Raw genomic sequence first — 21,183 nt, forward strand, 5'->3', positions numbered from 1 at the left:
TCCATGATCAGCGAGTAATATGGGTGTTGTCTTCAGCAATACAGCCTTACCATCAGTTTGTGGAGAGCAATAAATAACTGTGACACTAACCTGTATTATTGTTTGGAGGTTTCCATGAGGGCTCCTCTGCCCAACAACTCAGTGAGATATAGTCCCTTCCTCACAATGGAGACTTCATATGGTGGCAGGGGATGTCCAGTTGGGCTTTATCTCTCCTATCATTTGGTGGTTTTGTTTAATTTTCTTCCACCTATAAATATATTCTAAGAAGCTTCTATTGTGTTATGCTTCCATACAGTTCCTCAAATTAGCCTTGGCTTTACCTGTCCCTTCCCACATCTTCTCCTTCACCTCCTCTTCCCACCCTCTCTCAATTTGATCCTCACATTCCAGATCCCAACACGAAACCATCCACAACTGTATGTTGTTTTTCGTTAGCCATCACCCATAGTTACTTACTTATACCTAACCTCAGACCATACATAAAATCTTGATGTCTGTGTGTGTATGTCTGGCTCCACCCATTTGTGTGTGCTGTGTCGTTGTTTTTGAACATCTGAGTAATATTCTGTTATGTAAATGTACCACACTTTCTTTATTCCTTCATCCCTTAATTGGCATCTAAGGCCTTTCTAATTTCTGGCTATTAGGAATAGGGGCATTGTGAACATGTTTAAGAAAATGTCTTTTTAATAAGATGTGAAGTTCTTTGTGTATAATTCCAGGGGTGGTACAGCTGGATTTTGAGATAGATCTATTTCCAGCTTCCTGAGGAACTGCCTCACTGATTTTCATAGTAGATGTACAATTCTGAAGGTACCACTAACGGAAGAGTTTTCACCTCACCCAACATTCTCACTAGCATGAGTTGCCCTTTGTTTTATTGATCTTGGCCTTGACCATTTTAACTGGTACAAAATGAAATCTCAAAGTAGGTTTGATTAGCATTTTCCTGATTACTAGGGATATTGACCTCAATTAACATTTTCATTCTTTGTGTTTTGATAAGTACTGTTTATTTCTAAGAATGTATTAAATTTATAGGCAATTACTTAATGATTTTTGGTCATATAATAGCTAAGACTATACATACCAATTAAAAAATTACACATAGCTAATTTGTTACCCAGATAAACACATTTTTGTTTGCTTACTTGTTTTATATATATATATATATATATATATATATATATATATATATATATATATATGAGTTTTCTTTCTAATGTCTTTGCTATAGATATTCATATATTGAATCCACAGAAATACTACGTCAGAAGTATAGTTGTCAATTATTTTGTGATGAATGAGCAGTGCTTAAGTAGGATTAAGTAACTTTCTGAGGCCTCACAGGCTGGATCTGGAAAAGGTGAAATAGTAGGCCAACCCGAGAAACATTGTCTTGAAGATTTGTTCTTCACAATGACCTCAGAGTGTTTCAATATAACCAAAAAGAAAAAAAAAAAGAAAGAAAAGAAAAGAAAAGAAAAACGAAAAGAAAGGAAAGAAGAAAGAAAAGAAATCTCAGGTTTCTAGATGTCTATATGACAGGTACACGATGAATAGTCCAAGGTAAGGAGAGACGGAAAAAAATCTTCTCAGTTGTTCTAGACTTTACAGCTTCCTGTTACACCTGTTGTTGTGTTCTGAATGAGAATGTCTTCATAGGCTCAGAGCTTTGAGTGCTTGGTGCCCACTTGGTGGAGCTGTTTAGGAAGGGTTAGTCGGTGTGGCCTTGCTAGAAGGAATGCCAATGGGTCAAAAGTCTCCTGCCATTCTTAGTGTGCTCTCTGCCTCCTGCTTGGGAGTCAAGATGTCAGCTCTTAGCTGTTTCTACCGTCATGCCATTGCTCTGTCATCATGCATTCTAACTCTGTAAAACCATAGATCTAACCTAAATGTTTTCTTTTATATGTTGCCTTGGCCACGTAGTGCTTTGTCATAGATAGAAAAGTTATTAATAAACAAATGATACTAGGTGACAACATTTCTATTTCTTTGAAGTTATCTGAGCATATTTAGATAAAATTGCTAATTAATAAACAGTGGTAGTAATTAGCTTTTCTTTGCTATGACAGAACAAGTGAGAAAACCACTTAAGGAAAGAAAGGATTATTTTTGGCCCATGGTTTCAGGGTATTCAATCATAGTCTCTTTATTACCTTTCTTCTGGGCCATGATGTGGTTAAGGCAGAGCACCAGCTTGGAAGCCTTGTAATGAAGTAATGATGGCCACCTCATGGAACGCTATGTAGAGTAAAGGGGGTGGTGGAGGGACACAGAAACAAACAAACAAACAAACAAATGAGAATTGAGGTGTGAACAAGAAGAGCTTTGGAGATAAGGCAAGCCTTCAGACAGTGCCCAGAGTGCCTCAGTTCTTCAGCTGGGCCTGAGTCTGTAATAGCTCCAGCTATGAAGTGATGATCACTTAAACTAGCAATGCAGCCATGGCTGTTATTTTATCATTACTTCTCACTAGCTCCACCTCGTGGTGACAAAGGTTTCAGCTCATGAGCCTTTGGTGGCTCATACAATTTCTATGGAAATTATAATTTAATTGGAATGTTACTAGATTTTACATCTAGGGATTGGGTATCAATACATCACCTAAGTCCACCACCACTGAAAAGAGAACTTTGTGATTGTAACACATCCACTGAAACTTGAAGTTACACATGCACTCAAATTTGAGAATTCCGATAATCTAATAGGTTTTTTAAAAAAGGATTTGTTTGTTTGTTTGTGTTTGTTTTTATAGGCAGGGTTTCTCTGTGTAGGTCTGGTATTCCCGGACTCACTTTGTAGACCAGCATGGTCTCAAACTGACAGAGATCCACCTGCCTCTTCATCTTGAGTGCTAGGATTAAAGGCGTGTGCCCCTATGCCTGGCTTTTTAGTTTTTTTGTTTTGTTTTTTTAATTAAATTCCTTGTTCTTAATATCTTTCTTATAAGTTAGTTTAAAATACTAGAATGGCCTCTATTTTATAATTCACACTTTGCTTCTTTGAATAGTAGCTATTATTTCTTTTAAGATGGGCTCTTTCTATAAATCCCAGGCTGCTCCCTTGATCTCATAATAATTCTGCCTCAACCTCATGAGTAGAGTGCTGGAATCACAGACATGTGCTTTCACACTTGCCGTCATATTACTAGATGAGGTGGGTGGGCTTACTATAAAGCTGATACCCTTGTTGGATATCTCGTTACATGGCACCGGGTTACTTATGACAGAGAACAGCTGTGCAATCAAGCAAAGAAGGCTCTGATACCAGATCTTCTTACAGACTTTCTGGCTTTATATGAATTTGTCATTTTTTTTAAAATTTTCCCATCTTGTACTCAGTAAGAATCGTCATGTATTTATCTATAGTAAACTTACTGCCTGAAGACTGTACTAATCATTTGGTCATTTTCTACTAACTGTAGTTCCAAAACAACAATGTTAGAATAACAGATATGATTATAGTTGTAAGGACACAGCCACCTTGGGAAAAGCAATTATATCAACAATAACTGCATGTCCAGGTCCGCTTGCCCAGTTCCCACTGTTGAAGTGGGAATCATCCATTTTTTTCAAAAGTGTGGCAGTCAATGAGACATCCAAGTGAAAGGTCACCCATAACAAAAAAACAAAACAAAACAAAACAAAAAAACAGGACTCAAATTCATGCCTTTATTAATAAAGTTTTTAAATTCATGTTGCATTATTTTTCACCTTCTATTTTCCAACAGTTTAACTTAGGGAGATAATAAAAGGTGGATTGTGATTTTTAAAAAAGTGCGTAAAAAAGGGCTTGGGGCTGACAAATGTAAAGTTGGACTCTTCCAGAATGTGGCATGGCTAAGGAGTTTCCTTTGGTACGTGGGGAAAAAAGAGTGTCTAAATGTGGTGATATTATTTTTGGAAAACATAACAATACAGAGAAAAGAAATGAGTGAATGAGTGTTCAGACTCTATAAATGAGACTAGTGACCACTGAAACAGATCAAGCGAAGTCAATCTGCGGGTGAGTTTCCAACTCAGTTGTTCAGGAGATGCTAATGACTGATAAAATTAAATAAATGAACTTCTAAGGGGCTGAAGTATAAGGCGTCCCATCACCATTTGTAACAGATTAGCAGAACCTAAGCTGGAAATGTTTACCTTTGCTTTGGGCTGCAGCTCTGCCCAGTCCTGGATTATTTTACTCCTCACATTCAGATTGTCTTTGGTGCTTTTGCATGTTGTTCTGAAAACAAAATTACAACCCTTTGATTTTACCGATAAATACTCTGGATCCAGATGCTGGGGTGAGAACCTGCTAGCTCAGAGAGGCACAGAAAGAACCCAGCTGATTTTCCTATTTGCTGATGTCCCAGAAAGAAAAGCTCTTCCTCCTTCTCTGTGCCATCATAAATACTCTCCAGTTCAATGTGCCTCCTTTCTTTTTACTCTCTGTTATCTGTTTCCTTGCTCCCCCTCCTGACATAGGGTTAACTATATTTAATTCTGTTTATAGAAAGGTCTTGGCTTAAAGGTGTGTGCTAGGGTTGAGCCACGTTACAAATATTTGTTTACAGTAAATAGAAAGCTCTAGGATCAAAGATTGAACCACATTATCTTTGGAAACAGGTTTCTTGTAGGTCACAGTCCCAGGATTGTGATCACAATATTTGATCACAATGCGATCAAATATCCTGTACTATTTGTGTTAGGTCACAGAAATATATAGGTCCACAGATTTGGTAAACATCTGAAAATTGTTGTGCATTAAATTACTATCCAGGGTTTAATGAGCCAATCAAAGCCTTTTCAGAAGGCATTCAGCACCAAGTCTGTTACCCAAGTTCATGACTTAGGTCACATGATGAAAGGAGAAGAGTCCATATTGCAGCATCATACATAAATGTGTGCGCGTGCATGCACACACACACACACACACACACTAAATAGTTAACATAGATAGATAGATAGATAGATAGATAGATAGATAGATAGATAGATAAACCTTAGTTCAAGTATTGTTTATTGTTTACAATTAGGACACATTCCACTACAAAAATAATAAATCAAATTGAGTACACGTGAAACATATTTGAGAACAAAAAATCACTGCATAGTATAGAGGTCAATGAAAAGACATTGTTGCAAAGTTCTAACTATTTAAATATCCCAAGGCTTCAGTTTCAGTGCACCTTTACAATTGAATTTGGATATAGGTGGGAAATGTGCTTGCTTTTTTTTTTTTCAGTCCTTAAGAGATGACAGAGTGGAGAAGAAGTTGACTATTCAGGAGATGCAGTTCTGTTTGCAGCTTCAGGTTGGATATACCCAGTTTCCCAGGTGGAATCTACACTTTTTAAAACTGAAACTTTACCAGCAGAAGGTCCTTTGTTAATACAAGATGTATCACACCTGTTCTACAGTGGTCCACCCATAAAAATATCCCAACTTCCTGCACCCACTCACACCTTCTGCAGCCTTGTAATAAGTAAGCAAGAACGTGTCTGGGAGAATGAGATCATAGACTGTAAGTGAAAAAAGCAGGAGGTTTTGGATAATTTTTTTACTTCCATTATTATTTGCATTTTTACTTTTCTTTTTGCTGCAAAAAAAATCAGATTACTAAAGGCTTTGTTTTATGACACCATTTGAGGGGGCACAGGCCATCATGGTGGTGGAGGCATGGCAGATATACTTGAAATATACAGCTGTGACTCCTCACATCCTTGTAGACCAGAAAACAGAGAACAAGGTGATGGAAGTCACCTGGCTTCCTCTATTTTCCCTTTTGTTTGAACAAGTGCATGGGACAGAAGACAGCACATTTAGGGTGGGCATTCCCTTCTCATGAAACATCCTCATAGATACACCCAGGAATGTTTCTTCTAGATGATTCTAAAATCCAGGAGATGATAGTGAAAATCACTATCACACTACCTAAAACATTATTGAATGCTGGAGCACAAGCAAGCCAGGCAAGTTCCCTTATGATAGCATATTTCTAAGAAGAATCACCTAAATTTGAAATATGACATCAGACACATTGTTTCGATTGCTTTATAATTGTCTTGATTAGCTTGGTGTTGGTACTATTTACACTGTGGTCACAAATTCTGGCCTAAATAGTTCTAAGAGAGATTTTATACCTACATTGTGATGCCAAATGTTAAAGAGTGAATATTTGTGTATTTAGAAATATCTAACATCATTTGTATACAAAACAGATAATGCAAATATTTGGCTTAACAACACATCAAGTAGATTTTTATTATAATCTTTTCATAGAGAAGTAATTCAGACATTAGAAGGTAGAATACCTTCAATCAGGAACCTTACAGACCCATTGACGTTGCCCAGTGACAGCACAAGTGCTTAATCTCCGGCATCAAAGACTGAAAAGCCGGGACACAGGGAATTAGAGATGAGATGCAACCTCTTCAGCATATCAGATTGGCAGAAACAGTTGCTCTTCCAAGCATCCCTTGAGCTGCTTCATGGTTTTGTCAAGAGGTTCCTCCTGCTAGGTCCCATGCCAGTCTGTTGGCAGTGGCAGTGTTTGGCATTCTCCACTTGCTCTTCCCTTCCAGATCTGTGATGGCTCCACCTGCCCCTGTGCATGTCCGGTTCCTGGCATAGTAGCTCTGGTACCTTTGCCAAAGGCGCTAACAGAGGACTCTCCCAGTGTTTCCAATAAATGGTTCCAACTCTATTTAGAAGAGACTGAAGCACTTCAAATTTACTGCAATCAGAATAGGTCTTCAAGCTCTATTTTCATAACCTATACACCTTTATTTTTTTTCCTATTAGTGTATTTATTGAGCTCTCATATGGAAGGCTCCTTTGTGGCCATACTAAATACTATTGAGAAAACAATAATTTAATAACTGTATTTTAACTGATTTGACTCATTTAATTAAGATTGATACAAGTAGAATGCAGTGTAAGAGTAATCCTATTTTGTCACATACACACTGTTCTACAGAGCCCTACCATGTTAAACTTTTTGGGCCTACGTGTGAGGAACCAGGATATTCTCTCCCCTTTCACAGCTTGTGCTATTTTATGAACACAACTCCAAAAGCATAGTCTGTGGCTTCTAAACTCTCAGACTCACTATTGAAGGCTGTGTCCTCCTCTTTAGTAGGCACAGAACCTAGCCCATTTCACACCGCTGTTACCACATCAGCTCTCACTTCCTCATACTCTTCACGGAAGATTTTCTGTTCATATCACTAAAAGTACAAGGGGGGCTGGAAAGATGGCTCAGCGGTTAAGAGCACTGACTGCTTTTCCAGAGGCCCTGAGTTCAATTCTCAGCAACCACATGGTGGCTCACAACCATCTATAATGTGATCTGATGCATACTGTGTACATAATAAATAAATCTTTTTAAAAAGTACAAGGATGAAGATTGAGTACCCGGGAATCAATAGGCCAAGATCAGTGTAGGTGTTTTATTTGTAACCTCAGTACCAGCAAGATATGTTCCATTTAACTAGTTCTGTACAACGGGCTCAGTGATTTCCAGGCCAGAACGACCTGTGTCCTGTTTAGTTCAGGCAACGCATGAGACCGCTGTGACAGACCTGAGGAGGAAAGCTTACCAAAGGCATGGATGCCCTTGAGGGAGGCCAGAAAGGGAGGCCGGGAGGGAGAGACAGAGAAAAACAAATAGAGATGGAAGCAAAGAGTGAGAGAGGAGGAGTGGCAGGGAAGAAGGGAGAAAAAGACAGAGAGAATGGAAGGAAGGTAGGAAAGAAGGAAGGAAGGATGAAAGAAACAAGACAGAGATGTTCTGTAATAGCTAACCCTCAGATAAACAACTGTCCACATTTTTTTCTTTATCCTTCTGTTTCTTTCCATTATGATCTTCTGTTAATTTTTTCCTTATCCCCAACTTTTAATTATTTATGGCACAATTGTTTCCCCCAGATTAATACTATTCTCTTGTGAGTATCCAAAATAATGAAATATCCTTACGAATCTGACTAGAAGACAAGACTTATGTAATTGTGAAACTAGATGCTTACTTCTGATCCCAAGATTACTACTTAGAGTGTGTTGTTAGGTGAGTTACTTGATTTCTTTGTGTCTGCTTCTTTAGGCTACGACGCAGGTGATATTATTATGTATCTCAGGTTACATTGTTGGAGTGCAAAGGATTGATTAACTTATTAAGTCAATAAAAATAATTTCTGGTAGATATTATTAGGCATTTGTTGGTTGTTTAACAACACAACTAAATTAAGATAATCATATTTCGATATGCTAAAAAGCTTATTTTTGAGTCTTCCATACATACAGAGTGCATTTTGGTCATATCTATTCCTTATCTCTTTATCCTTGCAGACTGCCCCCTCTGATTTTATGCCATCTCCTTTATTATTTTTTTTTTCAATAATCTGCAGAGTCTAATTAGTGTTGCCATATGGCCATGGCATACAGCCATCCGCTAGAGCATAGGCAGCTTAACAAGGGTCACACACATGGAGAAACCTGTCTCTCCTCCTCAGCCCTCAGAAGCTAGCAGCAATGAACAGCTCTTAGCTAGGAGTGCTTAAATGATAAAACAATCATTGTTTCAGTTAGGTACATAAATTAAAAAAAAAAATTAAAGTCTTATCATTCCTATAAACATTAATGAAGCTCTAACTCACAAAAATCTATTATGCTATTTCTACTTTATTTAAAATCCAGAAAATTGTAGATCCAGAAATTTGTAAAATGTTTAAAATTAAATTAGTTCTAGGTCCTGCATGTTCCTTTGAATCATAAACAAAATTTTCTGCCGAAATATTGTGTTTTCCTATGGCCAATGTATTTTACATTTAAATATCTATGCTATATTAATTCATACTATTTTACAGGAAATTGCAAATAACACTCTCATATTTTTATTGCTCTCATATTTGATTTCTTATCCATTTGATAAAGAAGTAACAGGTTGAAGGCCATTTGAAAAGCCTGTTTTCTATAATCCAATGTGAATAGCAGAGCTTGTTGGATAACTCTGGTCCATTCACTGGTTTTTAGGAAGAGGGAAATAATGATGAGAGAAGACTGGATTCAAACTGTCAATAACTATGGAAACTGGAGTCAGGATTTACTAACTCCCTCTAAGACTGTTCTCTGACTTCCCTGCCATGGGCTTTTGACCAGGATCGTGGTGTCTGGCATGAAATTCCCTCCTGTGGAGTAGGCCTCAAATCCAATCAGGAAGCAGGTAGTCACCTATGACACTCCTGAAGCTTTTGCAGCAGTGGGCACTTATCTTACCTGGCTGGTTGCTATTGGAGTATGCAGGTTCCAGCGTGAGGTCACAGCAGCCTGCAAAGCGCCTTGCAGCGCTCCGAAAGCCTGCCAACAGGAAGGACAGTTCCTAGTCAGCTTCAGATTAATTTTTTATGTCCTGAAGACAAAGTGTGAAGTGTCTCGAGGAAATGTGTCTGACCCCACAGTTGTAGTTGGCAACCAAGTCAGAGGTGGAAGCCCATGTTGTTTTGGAGACCTCTGGAGCCTCCCTGGCCAATAACCTAAGGGAGGCATATCATGGTGTAGAGCGCGTTTTCCTTCATGAGCCCAAGGCTTCTGAGAGTGAGTGACACTTTCCACACTCCCACGGCATTTCAATTTAAGCTCTTACAGTTTTATTTTAAATTAGCCCACTAATTGGTGGGATTCCACGACTGTTTCCTCCTAGACCCATGCTTCTGGCTCACTCACACACTGGGGCACAGAAGATTCCTTAGTCCCAGGTCCATCCCTCATTAACCCTTTAGCCATCAGGACCCTACTCTCTTCACTTATTTCTCATGAGCTCCACATCTCTCCACTTCTAATTTGTGAGAAAGTGGGCTTCCGTGTGGCTTCTCATGCCTGCTTCCTATTGACTTATCTTATGCGCCCATGCCCTGTTGAGCCCTCTCCACTGAGTATTCCATGCAGCCTGGTCAGCTAGCCATGTTTTCTCATGAACTGCTATCTTCTGGCAACAGCATTGAGTTCTGTGGTAGACTGGCACAGGTGAGTTGTACAAGTCACACCAAGAAGACTCTCCTATTAAGATAGGGAACCACTCCTAGAAATATTGGGGCTTTCTTCAAGATTCAAAAGAAAACATTGAATTGCTTAAGGCTTCGGTCCATTATAATCATATTTTTTGTGAAGTTGTCAAACAATACTTAGAGAAAAAGCCTGTGACATGCCCAATTCCTAGTAATTCACTTGAAGAGCAATTTGTGGTAGGTTGCTCAGACATTAGAAACTTCTTTTTTTTTTAAACATTTTTTTTACATATACATTTATATTATTACACATAAATACAATAAACTACCTAAAGCAAGAAGAACCATGACACAATCGGGAATTATATAAATGTTACACTCTTACTGTTTTCACTATTTTTATTTGACAGCCTTGAAGAAAATATCTTTCTTATCTTGCTGAGTCTAAAATTCTGAATGTAAATCAATATCTATCATATCTCATCATTATCAACTTAAAAGATCAATCTAGAACTAAAAACATCTTAACCCCTAAACAACTAAAAAACTAAGCTACCTGGTCTTCAACCCCATCAGAGACTTAAGAAGGAATAAACTTGATTACTTGAGTACACAGGGAGTGCAGGTTAGCAGCTTCCCAAATGAGAAGATGACAGAGACAGTTTGCTACCTAAATAGTCACCCAAAACTCTCTATTATTTTGGAGCATCTTCTTTAGCCTTCTGGCCTAATATGTTTGACAGACATATTTGTGAGGCAGCAACTATTGAGGACTTGCTTACCCTCTCTTGGCAGAATTTGGCCGTTGACTCAGCTTCCAACCAAGCTTGCCCATTGTTAGGCAGAATTCTGTCTGTGGTAGAATCGAGGACATTTTTCCCAATGGCTTGTTTGTCACATTTGAGGCTATCTCCATAAGGAGGTTCTTTGATGCTCATCATCCTCTTTGAAGTAGGCTGGGTTTTACCAGGAGCTAACCTGTCTCATTGTCGGTGAATTTTTAAAATAATAAAAAAACATTTTAAATGCCATATTCTGTATGTCTCTAAGGTTTTTGAAGACCTTATCTAACTATCCTACTTTATCTTTCTATAGAATCATATCTATCTGCTACATCTAAGATGTATATTCTTGTGATAAAAGTAGACCAGCAATTGACATGACCATGATCTGAGCAGCTAATAATCAACTTGTAAGACTTATTTATCCTAAACAGCCTGCAATAGCACTTTCAAAGTATTGGATGTAAACCTTGTATTATAATTGAGTTTTATGTGTACAATACCTCATATTAGACTAGAAAAATATATAAAATGTGTGTGAAGAATAAACTTACATTTGAATTCTATACCACTGTATCTAGAATTTTTAATTTTAATTTTATTAATTTGTTCAGATTACAGCTCAGTTGTTATCTCATCATTTGTATCCTTCCATTCCTCCCTCCCTCCTGCTTTCACCCTATTCCCCTCCCCTAGGTCTATGACTGAGGGGGACCTCCTCCCCCACCATATGGTCACAGGCTATCAAGTCTCATCTTGGTACCCGACTTATTCTTTCTTTGTGTGCCATCATGCCTCCCCACCAAGGGGAGGTGGTCAAATATGGGGCACCAGAGTTCATGTCAGAGTCAATCCCCGCTCTCCACATAACTGTGGAGAATGTCCTGTCTATTGTCTAGATCAGAGTAGGGGTTCAATGTTTACTGCTTGTATTGTGCTTGGTTGGTGCAGTATTTTGAGCAAACTCCTCTGGGCCCTGATCCACCAGTCATGATGTTCTTCTTGTAGGTTTCTAGGACCCTCTGGGTCCTTCTATTTCCCCATCTCTGTATTTCTCTTACCTAGAGTTTGAATAGGATGTCCTCACATCTATCCCAATCTCCTGGTAAGTGAAGACTTTCATGGGACATGCCTTTTGGGCTAGTTTCCAGTGATAAGTGAGTATATACCATGTAAGTCTTTCTGCTTCTGTGTTAACTTAGTATGATCATTTTTAGTTCTGTCCCTTTGTCCACAAATTTCAGGATTTCCTTGTTTTTAATAGCTGAGTAGTATTCCATAGTGTATATGTACCAAAGTTTCTTTATCCATTCTTCTACTGACGGACACTTAGGCTGTTTCCAGGTTCTGGCTATTGTGAATAAGGCTGCTATGACACTGTATCTAGAATTAAACTTATTTTGCATCTCTATACAAAATTTCAAACCAATGAATTGAAAATAACCTTGTGAGTGACAATTGAGACATTAAGCTGAGGAGCAGATTCACTAATCTACTTTTTGTTCTATCTTCCCTGTATATTTCTGTATCCCTGCCCATCTTTCTTTTCAACCCCTATCTCCAAACCTAAGAATGAAAGGTAAGGGATAAGAGAGACATTTCTGGGTCTAACCTTGTTTTCTTTCTAAATAAGATCAATAATAACTTGTAACCAACTCCCATTGATAATAACCCTCTACAGCCCAAGAAAGCAACCAAAAAAACCCTACCTGATGCCCCTTAAAGGAAATAGGGCATCGTTCTCTTAAGGTTTCTTCTGGCTGACTAGGGACATTTACACAATGGAATACTATTCAGCTATTAAAAACAAGAAATTTCTTGAGATAGCATCAGGAGCGTAGTTCCAGCTTTTCTGCATTCAGTTGCAATCTTGGATTCTTTGGTAAGAGCTGACCATGCTACAGTGATAGGCTTGGCGAGGGCAAGAGTTCTAGAGACTGATGGCCATTCCTCTTTGATAAATTACAAAACCTCAAAGAGTATGCAGCAATGGCTGGGTCATTCAGTGTTTGACAAATTATCCAATTAAATTGAGACTATTTTAAAAAATCTACTTATAAATCATGAAAATATTACTCCAGTAAGCCAATTATGAATATAAAAAGCAAAGCATACATTAAAAGACCATTGACATATTAGTGGAAAAGACACTGTTTTTATATTTTTACAAATGTAATCCTCCAACTCTCAAATAAGGTTAGATTTTTACAGCTACACAATGGTGTGCTTTGTTCAGAGTAGTCATAGAGAAAATACAACTTCATAGATATGTGTAGTGGATAAAAGGAAAATATTTCAAAAGTGTTTTCAAATAATAGTAGTTATTGTTTATAGCCACATGAAGCTTCATCTGGTGTCAGTTTTAAAATGGTTAATCATGATAAGTATGACGAAGCTACATCAATGACTATTTCATATTCTAATACATTAACTGCATTCATGTATTTTCTTCCTAAATAGGCCATGTACCTATGCAGACCCTTGTAGGTGCATTAAGAGCTAGTCAAGGTCTGATAGGTAGTCTACAAATTACTGCTATGCAGATCTAACAAATGTTGACAAAATTACTTATGAAATATCAGAAATCATATTTTCTCATATCAGTAATCACCTCACTTTAAAAGTCTCCAAATATTGGGAAGCTGTCAGGCACACAATGACAAATGTGTTCTCCTCACTAGAAACTTAGGTTTCATCGCCGGCAACACTGGCAGTTGTTTTCTCTAAGTCAACAGATTCATTTTGTTCATTTTCAAGAAAAAGTCTGGCAAGTATCTAAATTTGAATAATTACAATTTGTCTTTCAAGCCGAAATGGTGTTCCATGATTTAAAACACACATCAGCTCATAGCGTAAACAACTGTGGAAATGGTTTTCAAAAGAAAACACCCAGACATGACAATTTAAAGCAAAAACGCCTTATTGACAGTTTGCATTTCACAGACGGGATTATTAAGACACTTCTTTTAGGGTTCATGTATTCAATGCAGACATATATCTGTGATTCATCAGGAATATTAAGTAAATTTTTACCTCTAAAATGTTTGTACCACGGTGCTGGCTGCTGTGGCTTGTGCTGTAGTCTTGGTTCCTCCCTAAGCATCAACTGTTTGAAACACTGTTGCTTTTGCTAAGTGGCTACAAATAGACCTTTTTAGTACAAGCTGTACACTATATAAACTCTGAAATTAAATGGCAATTTCAGTATTGTAAAATAGCTTGTACTTATAACCAAGCATTCAAATAAAAGACTATTTTTGCTGATTCATTCATAGTTAATACTGGTCAAATTCTGGTAAAATTGAAGATGAACAGCCACTTCTGTCCAACTCTGGAATAACACTGCATCAGTAATGTGAGCTCTGCCTTATTGTCTGAGTTAAATGCTTTAGTCCAGAGATTGCTGTGACTATAAATGTGTAGAGGTGGCAGTGTCCTGCTTTCGCTCACTGATCCCCATCCAGAGTGCATTCAGCAAACGCGGTTTCTGAGGCTCCATCAGTCTTTGAGCCGTGTGTGTGTGTGTGTGTGTGTGTGTGTGTGTGTGTGTGTGTGTGTGTGTTTCTCTAGGAGTACAATTGCTTACCCTATAAGATGCTGCAGTGACTTCTCCATTTGTGATTTGTTCAGTAATATTTGGCTTTTGAAGAAGTTACAGTGTCTATATGTAAATATCTAGGCCTGGTTTCCAGAATTCTTAAATATCTGGCTCAAACTAGTACTGTTATCAAACTGTATAATAAAATTATCCTACAGTATTTGTCTAAATCCCAGTGAAATACACTTGTAGCATCTATGAGACTGATATGAGTTTTATTTCAACTTCATTTTTCATGTAGTTTTCATCTCTTCCACAAGTAAGAAAACTGTTCAAAATTATATTTCTTCATTATTTTTCCCTTTGAGAAAATTGTGTAGATGCTGAAGAGGCAGTGAGTCTTTTATTTTAATTTTTCTAAGGTAATATCTGTTTTCACTGGAGGAGAGATGTAATAGAAACATTTTCTTTTGTTTTAAGGCAAATAATGCAACTAAGTCTTCTAATATTAGGACTCAAAAATGTAAGCATATGTAAAACGTTTCAAACATGTAGATAAAAAGTAGATAAACATGTGCATGGGAAGATTTAAAGTATGGGCAGGAAGTCTTAGCACTGGCTGTTTTTCATGTGAATGCAAGAGCAAATCTCACAGTTCAGCACAGCACAGCAGTGCCTAGTGTGTGTTGTGATACCACAGTTGTGACAAAGACGAAACTGAAAACAGCAAGTGTCTTCTAGCACCACTGAGTGAAGGGAGAGAGCATCTAAACATGCGTATGTTTGTAACCAACAGTGCTCCACCTTAGGATATCTCTGGAAACACCAACAAATGATTTGGTTTCTATAAGCACATTTACATCATCATATGAAATTTGATGTTCATGACAGGTTAGGCATCCTTTTGTTGAGTTCACTGATTCTGGATGTTTGTATCTGCATATATGTACGGCACAAACTTACACTGGAAAAAAAGCTGGCAGAGTTAAAAATGTTAAGTAGGTGATGATTCAGGACTGACCATGGTAAGAAAAGAATCTGGAGAATTTCTTAGAAAGATATTATAAGCCAATCTCACTAAGTTATATCTTCCTTATCGAGTTTTGGGCCAGAGTTGTTACATGAAAAGCTGCACTTGTTTTGTTTTGTTTTGTTGGTTTTTTGAGACAGGGTCTCTCTGTGTAGCCTTGACTATCCTGGACTCGCTTTGTAGACCAGGCTGGACTTGAACTCACAGCGATCTGCCTGCCTCTGCCTCCCGAGTGCTGGGATTAACGGCATGCACCACCACTGTCCTGTCTGGCCTGACAACCTGAACTTGTGAAAGGCTGAGTGAACAAGACACAGCTGCATGCTCAACCAGCAAGTGTCAGAACAAAGTGATCTATTTCATTGCATCTACACTGGTGTGTTTACAGTGGAAATCTATGAACCAGAGCCTATACATAGATAGAAAAAGTTAAGGTATTAAAAATTTGCAAACATACATATATACAGAACAATGAATCAAGAATAAAATGCTACATATTTCTTTATATAGAATTGTGTTTAATTCCTTAATGGTATTGACCATGCACAATGTTCTGGGTCTTACATAAACATGCTATGTCATGGAGACTAAGTTGTCATGGGCTCATGGAGGGGAAATAAGTTGTTAGTAAAAAACATAAGCATGGAGAAAAATGATTGCAAACTGTAATGAGAATAACAAGAGAGGAAAGAAAATGGTAATGCTCCTCTAGACTTGGATGTCTGGGAAAGTTCTCTGAGACTATCAGAGAAAGCAGGAGTATGGGGGAGAGCAGGGCCAGCCGTGGGCTCTGGGTCCAGAGGAAGAACAGATGAGGGGCTGTTGTGATCAGACCCAGAGGACAGTGGGAAGCTGAGCAACTCTCACAGATTCATTTACGTGTTTAAAATTAAATCAGGGTTGCCTTGTGGGGAACACTGAGAGACATTTGAGAGAATAGAAGGCTGGTTGTTATGTTCAAAATTACTGTGCATCTACACAATAATTTGTGTCATTGCCCCAAATAACCTTGAACAGTCAATCAAACTTTATGCACTTAAATCCATTGTAGGCTGTTTCAAATATGCTTTTAATTGTTTGGTTGCAGATCACATTAAGAATTTATAATTATGGTATTTCCAACAGAAGCACAATGACATATTTTGTCAGAGTATTTAAGCATAATTATGATCATTATTAATACAAAGACAAAATAAGTTTTTATTTCCCAATACTGGCATTCATATCAACGCGATGTGGCATGGGTTATAAATATGACTGATGTTTCCCTTCAAACTGGAAGATAGAACATTAGCTTAACTCCCTCCCCCTCAAAATTATACCCATGAACAGCTGAAACTTTTCTCATTGCGAAGGTGGTCATGTGCATTGATAAAGATATGTTTTTAAGAAGAGGCCAAATAATAAAGAGAGCAAAGCAAATAAGAAAAATGTACACACATGAGGTGGCAAGTCCTGGTTTGGGATGTAAATAGTTCCCATGGCTTTACCCAAACCAAACAAATGTTCTTCAACTGAACTGCACCCTGTAAGCAATACTGCTATGTTGGCTTACTAACTTTTGGAAGCAAAGCCTCACTGTATAGCCCTAGAGGCTGTACACACCAAGGTGTCCTTGACCTTGGAGTGACTCCAGCCTCTGACTCTGAAGTGTTGGCTTACAGTTGTTTACAACCTTGGCCTATTCCAAAGCTTGGTTTTTCCAGAAAACATGATTGACTCCTCTCTATACGAGTGGACTGCTTAATAGTGAAAACATGAGTAATGTTACATAAAATGTAGGCTTTTATTGCACATCACAGGCATTTAATACATATTTATTGAAAAACTAATGAGATGTCTATCGATGCTGACAAAAGAAAAACATTCCCACCGGTAAACAGTTTAATGTAAATGATGTACACACCCTATGCATCGTTTTGTCCCATAGCATTAAAAGAACTACTTTCAAGTAGTTGTAAAAACAACAGTCTATTGGTTAAAATGTTTTTTCCCCTTGATTCAGTGAGCAACATAAATTCTAGTAGGATTTTATAGCAAAGTGAGTGAAAATAGTTGATGCATTAGGGAAAGGTCATGGTTAATACTACATATCTCACTGTCAACAGACCAGTTCACATAAACATTTAATGGAAAGAAAGCAAACAATGAAAGCCACCAACACAAGTCTGCACGTGAATGTTTGCCATGCTCACCCACAGGGGCACAGGATATGGTACTCCTAGATACAGATGTCATATAAACTCACATGGTCTTAGTATATACACCTAATTCTTTCCATAATGAACAATGACTTTTCATATTGCAATTCAAGTTCATTCTTGAGACACACACACACACACACACACGTAACATTTCAAACTGAAAGATTTTTATCCAGTACTAGTTTTATTATAGAAAAAATATTCTAAATTCCACAGTTCACTTTAAATTACTCACACAATGTCTCTGATCATATATCATAGCCATTGGTAACATTACAATGGGTAAGAAAAAAATTAGATTCAAACCGGCCAGGCTCTGTGGACATATATTGTTTCAAATCAGAGAAATGTTCCTCCTATGGGGTGTGTTTCATTCAGCTTGTCATCGGAGCTGGCGTGTTCGAATGTAGGGCCTCTCAACAATGAAATGGTCCACTGCACATGAATTCAGAAGATCTGCAATGTACCAAGAAAAAGTACCAGCACCTTGTGTGTTCATGGGCACAGCATTCTCAGACGCCCCCTACAGGCTCACAGCATGGGCTTGTGTTCCTCTACTCTAAGACAAAACTCAGGAAATCAGACTGAGGGCATCATCTTTGCCTTTTAACAAGGACACTTACAAAACTTATGATGAGCGAAAATTCCCATCAAGCATGCAGTCGTGCAAAAAGGGGGTGGTTTGTAAGACTAGGTTCACAGAGAACAAGATAGGAAAAGGGGGGGGCCGCTATTAAGTTTACAAAGTAAAGAATCAAGGGACACTCTAAAGCTAGAATGGTATGAACCAGAGATGGCAGGACGACAGGGCAGCTTTCTCAACTAGAAAGGAAGAGTAGTTTTCACTTTGACACGTGAACTCCAGGCTGCTAACCCCCCCCCCCCCCCCCCCGGCAAGAGTGTGCTTCAACACTTCGCAGAATCCTTTGAGCTAGAACACAAAGTACATCAGTAAGAGTGATTCACCATGACTTATCTGTGAAGATTCTGTACAAAACCATATCATGAGTTTGAGTATAACATACAGCAATGGTGTTGAAGGTTTCAAACAGCTCCTTTTGTAGTGAGAAAAAGCCAGTAGCAATATATGGTTATAGTGACATACTTTTGAAATTTCTGACTTAATATTATTATGTACTTTTTATTTTATCACTTAAATTCTCTAATGTGTGTGTGTGTGTGTGTGTGTGTGTGTGTGTGTGTGTGTGTGTGTGTGTGTGTGTGTAGGCTACTTCCTGCATAATATGATGGAATATTAATCAATGTCATTGTAGGGCATGTATGTGGAAAAGGACTAACTTTGTTTTTTTTTTCTCTCTCTCTCAATTTTTAAGATCCCGACTTTAAGGACCTTGGAGTTTTGAAACCATTGCCAGGTTGGTAAGAGAGAAATTTAGTAATGTGCAGAGGTCATTGTTTTCTGCAATTAAGTATACTCTGGGTTTATTACTCAAAGTCCATCTCTATGTGTTTGGCCTCTTATTGTTTAGTGTGTGAGTTTGAGATGGGCGGCCCTGAAGGAATTGTGGAGTCCATTCAGATTATGAAGGAAGGCAAAGCATCTGCCAGCGAAGCCGTGGATTGCAAGTGGTACATTCGGGCCCCACCGCGATCCAAGGTCAGTCCCCAAGGTGAAACCCACACCCACGTCTAGTTTTCACATCATTCGGTAGAACTGGGGCAAGCGTTAAATGCACCATGAGCTAGACATCCCTTTGTTTGGAAATAAGACTTCTGTCTACCAGTCTAACCTAGCTTTCCAGTGTGAACTACAGTTGAGCAGGGTGGGCAAAGAACAAGAGACCCGGAAGCAAATCTGCCTGTCTGGAACTTAGATCCCAGTGCCAGGTTGGATGTCTCACTAGGAGCAATGTTATGTAAGTGCCGTTCTTAAGAGTACTTGCAGTTTCTAATTAAAGTTACCTCTGAGGAATGAATGAGTAAGTTCTGTGAAATAATGTAGCCCTGGCATGTAAAAATACAAGTGTAAAAAGGACGGATGTTGAAGACAGGAATTAGGAGCACTTACCCAGCTATAGGAAGGCCAGTTCTTCTGTAGCTGCCTACTAACTTCCTTGGTTCAAGCTTTTCATATTTTCCAAGGCACAAACATTCCTGACTTTCTGTTGGCCAACCTGGTTTTCAGTGCTATAAACACAATCTGGTGTTTTAACTGCTGCATGCATCGAGTGACTGTTACATGGTTCAGATTCAGTCAAGCACTTTGAAAAGACATTTAGAGGAGGGAGGAGCCCATTATCCTTATACGTCTGTCTTCAGAAATACTAAGAGGGACTACCCTATAAGCAAATACTGGTTGCTTTCCTTTTGCCTTCTTATTCTCATCCCAAGTAGAGTTATAAAATCACTGATTTATGCTGACTATTCATTGAAGATAACCAATTCCTTGTTTAATTAATAGTTTTAGTGACTCTTGAAAGCCCAGAACCCTGTGATCTGTTAATAAAAGTACAGTGGAAGGGAGGAAGAATGGAAAGATTGCTTGATCTGCAGTGATTTTCTTGAAAATATATGGAACTAAGTTTGATTTCTAGACCCAATGTAAATATAATCTGATGCAGTGATGTGGACTAATATTTCCAGAGCTGGGAAATGAAGAAAAACATATCCCTGGGGCTTAATGTCCAACTATCCTAGACTCCTTGGTGAGTTCCAGGCCCGTGAGATACCTTGCCTCCAAAAATGTGTGAATGAAGCATGAGAAACAATTTCTAAAGCTGAGCTCTGTTTTCCATACAGTCGTGTGCATGTTGCATTCTGATACACACATGAAACCTTTCACACACACACACATGCACAAACACACACACACACACACACACACACACACACACACACACCACTCTAGACTCCTTCCTCGTGTTTTCTATATTACACATACACATCTATATCATAGATGTGTATATAAAGAAACTAGGTAAGCAATATGATCTGGTTCCTGTTGATGAGGAAAGTATGAAGGAAAAGGCTCCATTAACAGAAAAGCAACAGCAGCCAGGGTCTCCTGAAAATGGCGCTGGATTTGCATTTTAGAAATGGAACGTCATCTGGTAAGAAAAGAAGTGAGTTAACATGGGCGAAGCCTAGGCAGAGGGAAGACAGTGAGTCCATGACTGAACTCACTCTTTTCTGGAGGCCAGCGAAGGGAATATTAGAAAATAAACCAAAGAATTTGGTGCCAGGATAGTCAGGCTGAGCAAAAATTATGCCAGTTTTTAAAACTTTGGAGGGAGTTGCCCATTCAAGAAGTACTTTGGTCTTTCCACACTCGAAAATATAAATTGAGTTTACACAGCTAGAGTGGACAAGTTAATGAGACCCTCTTTCAACACGAGAAGAAGAGGGCTGTGAACACAGGTTGGCCATAAAGCACTTGCCATCCTGTGGGAAGGCCTGGCTTCCAACCTTTATTCTAAAAGGAATTTTAAAGAAATAACTGGTATTTATAATATGAAATCATAAATAGTCACTGGATGATCAGAGAGCTAAATCTGTCCTATACACAATGTGTGGATGCTCAGTAAAGTGCTTGTTTTTTCCCCACCTTTATGAATGAAAATCTTTTATTAAAAGGCAACTTTTATAAACAGGAACTGTAGGCAAATCACCTTGCTGTC

The 21,183-nt window shown here is 38.3% G+C and overlaps 1 protein-coding gene across 3 annotated transcripts in view; it reads left to right on the forward strand.

The window, feature by feature from the left end:
• Positions 1-21,183, forward strand: part of Neto1 (neuropilin and tolloid like 1) — a 117,135-nt gene that overhangs the window by 56,289 nt on the left and 39,663 nt on the right. Inside the window, exons 5-6 of one of the 3 annotated variants that reach the window (XM_051163883.1) lie at positions 18,880-18,921; positions 19,036-19,163. The exons of the other annotated variants lie outside the window; for them this stretch is intronic. Of the exons in view, the coding sequence (XP_051019840.1) occupies positions 18,880-18,921; positions 19,036-19,163 (170 nt within the window). The remainder of the gene's footprint in view (positions 1-18,879; positions 18,922-19,035; positions 19,164-21,183) is intronic. 3 annotated transcript variants of the gene reach the window in all.

This window comes from Acomys russatus, chromosome 20, assembly GCF_903995435.1.
Source record: "Acomys russatus chromosome 20, mAcoRus1.1, whole genome shotgun sequence".
Classification (NCBI taxonomy): domain Eukaryota; kingdom Metazoa; phylum Chordata; class Mammalia; order Rodentia; family Muridae; genus Acomys; species Acomys russatus.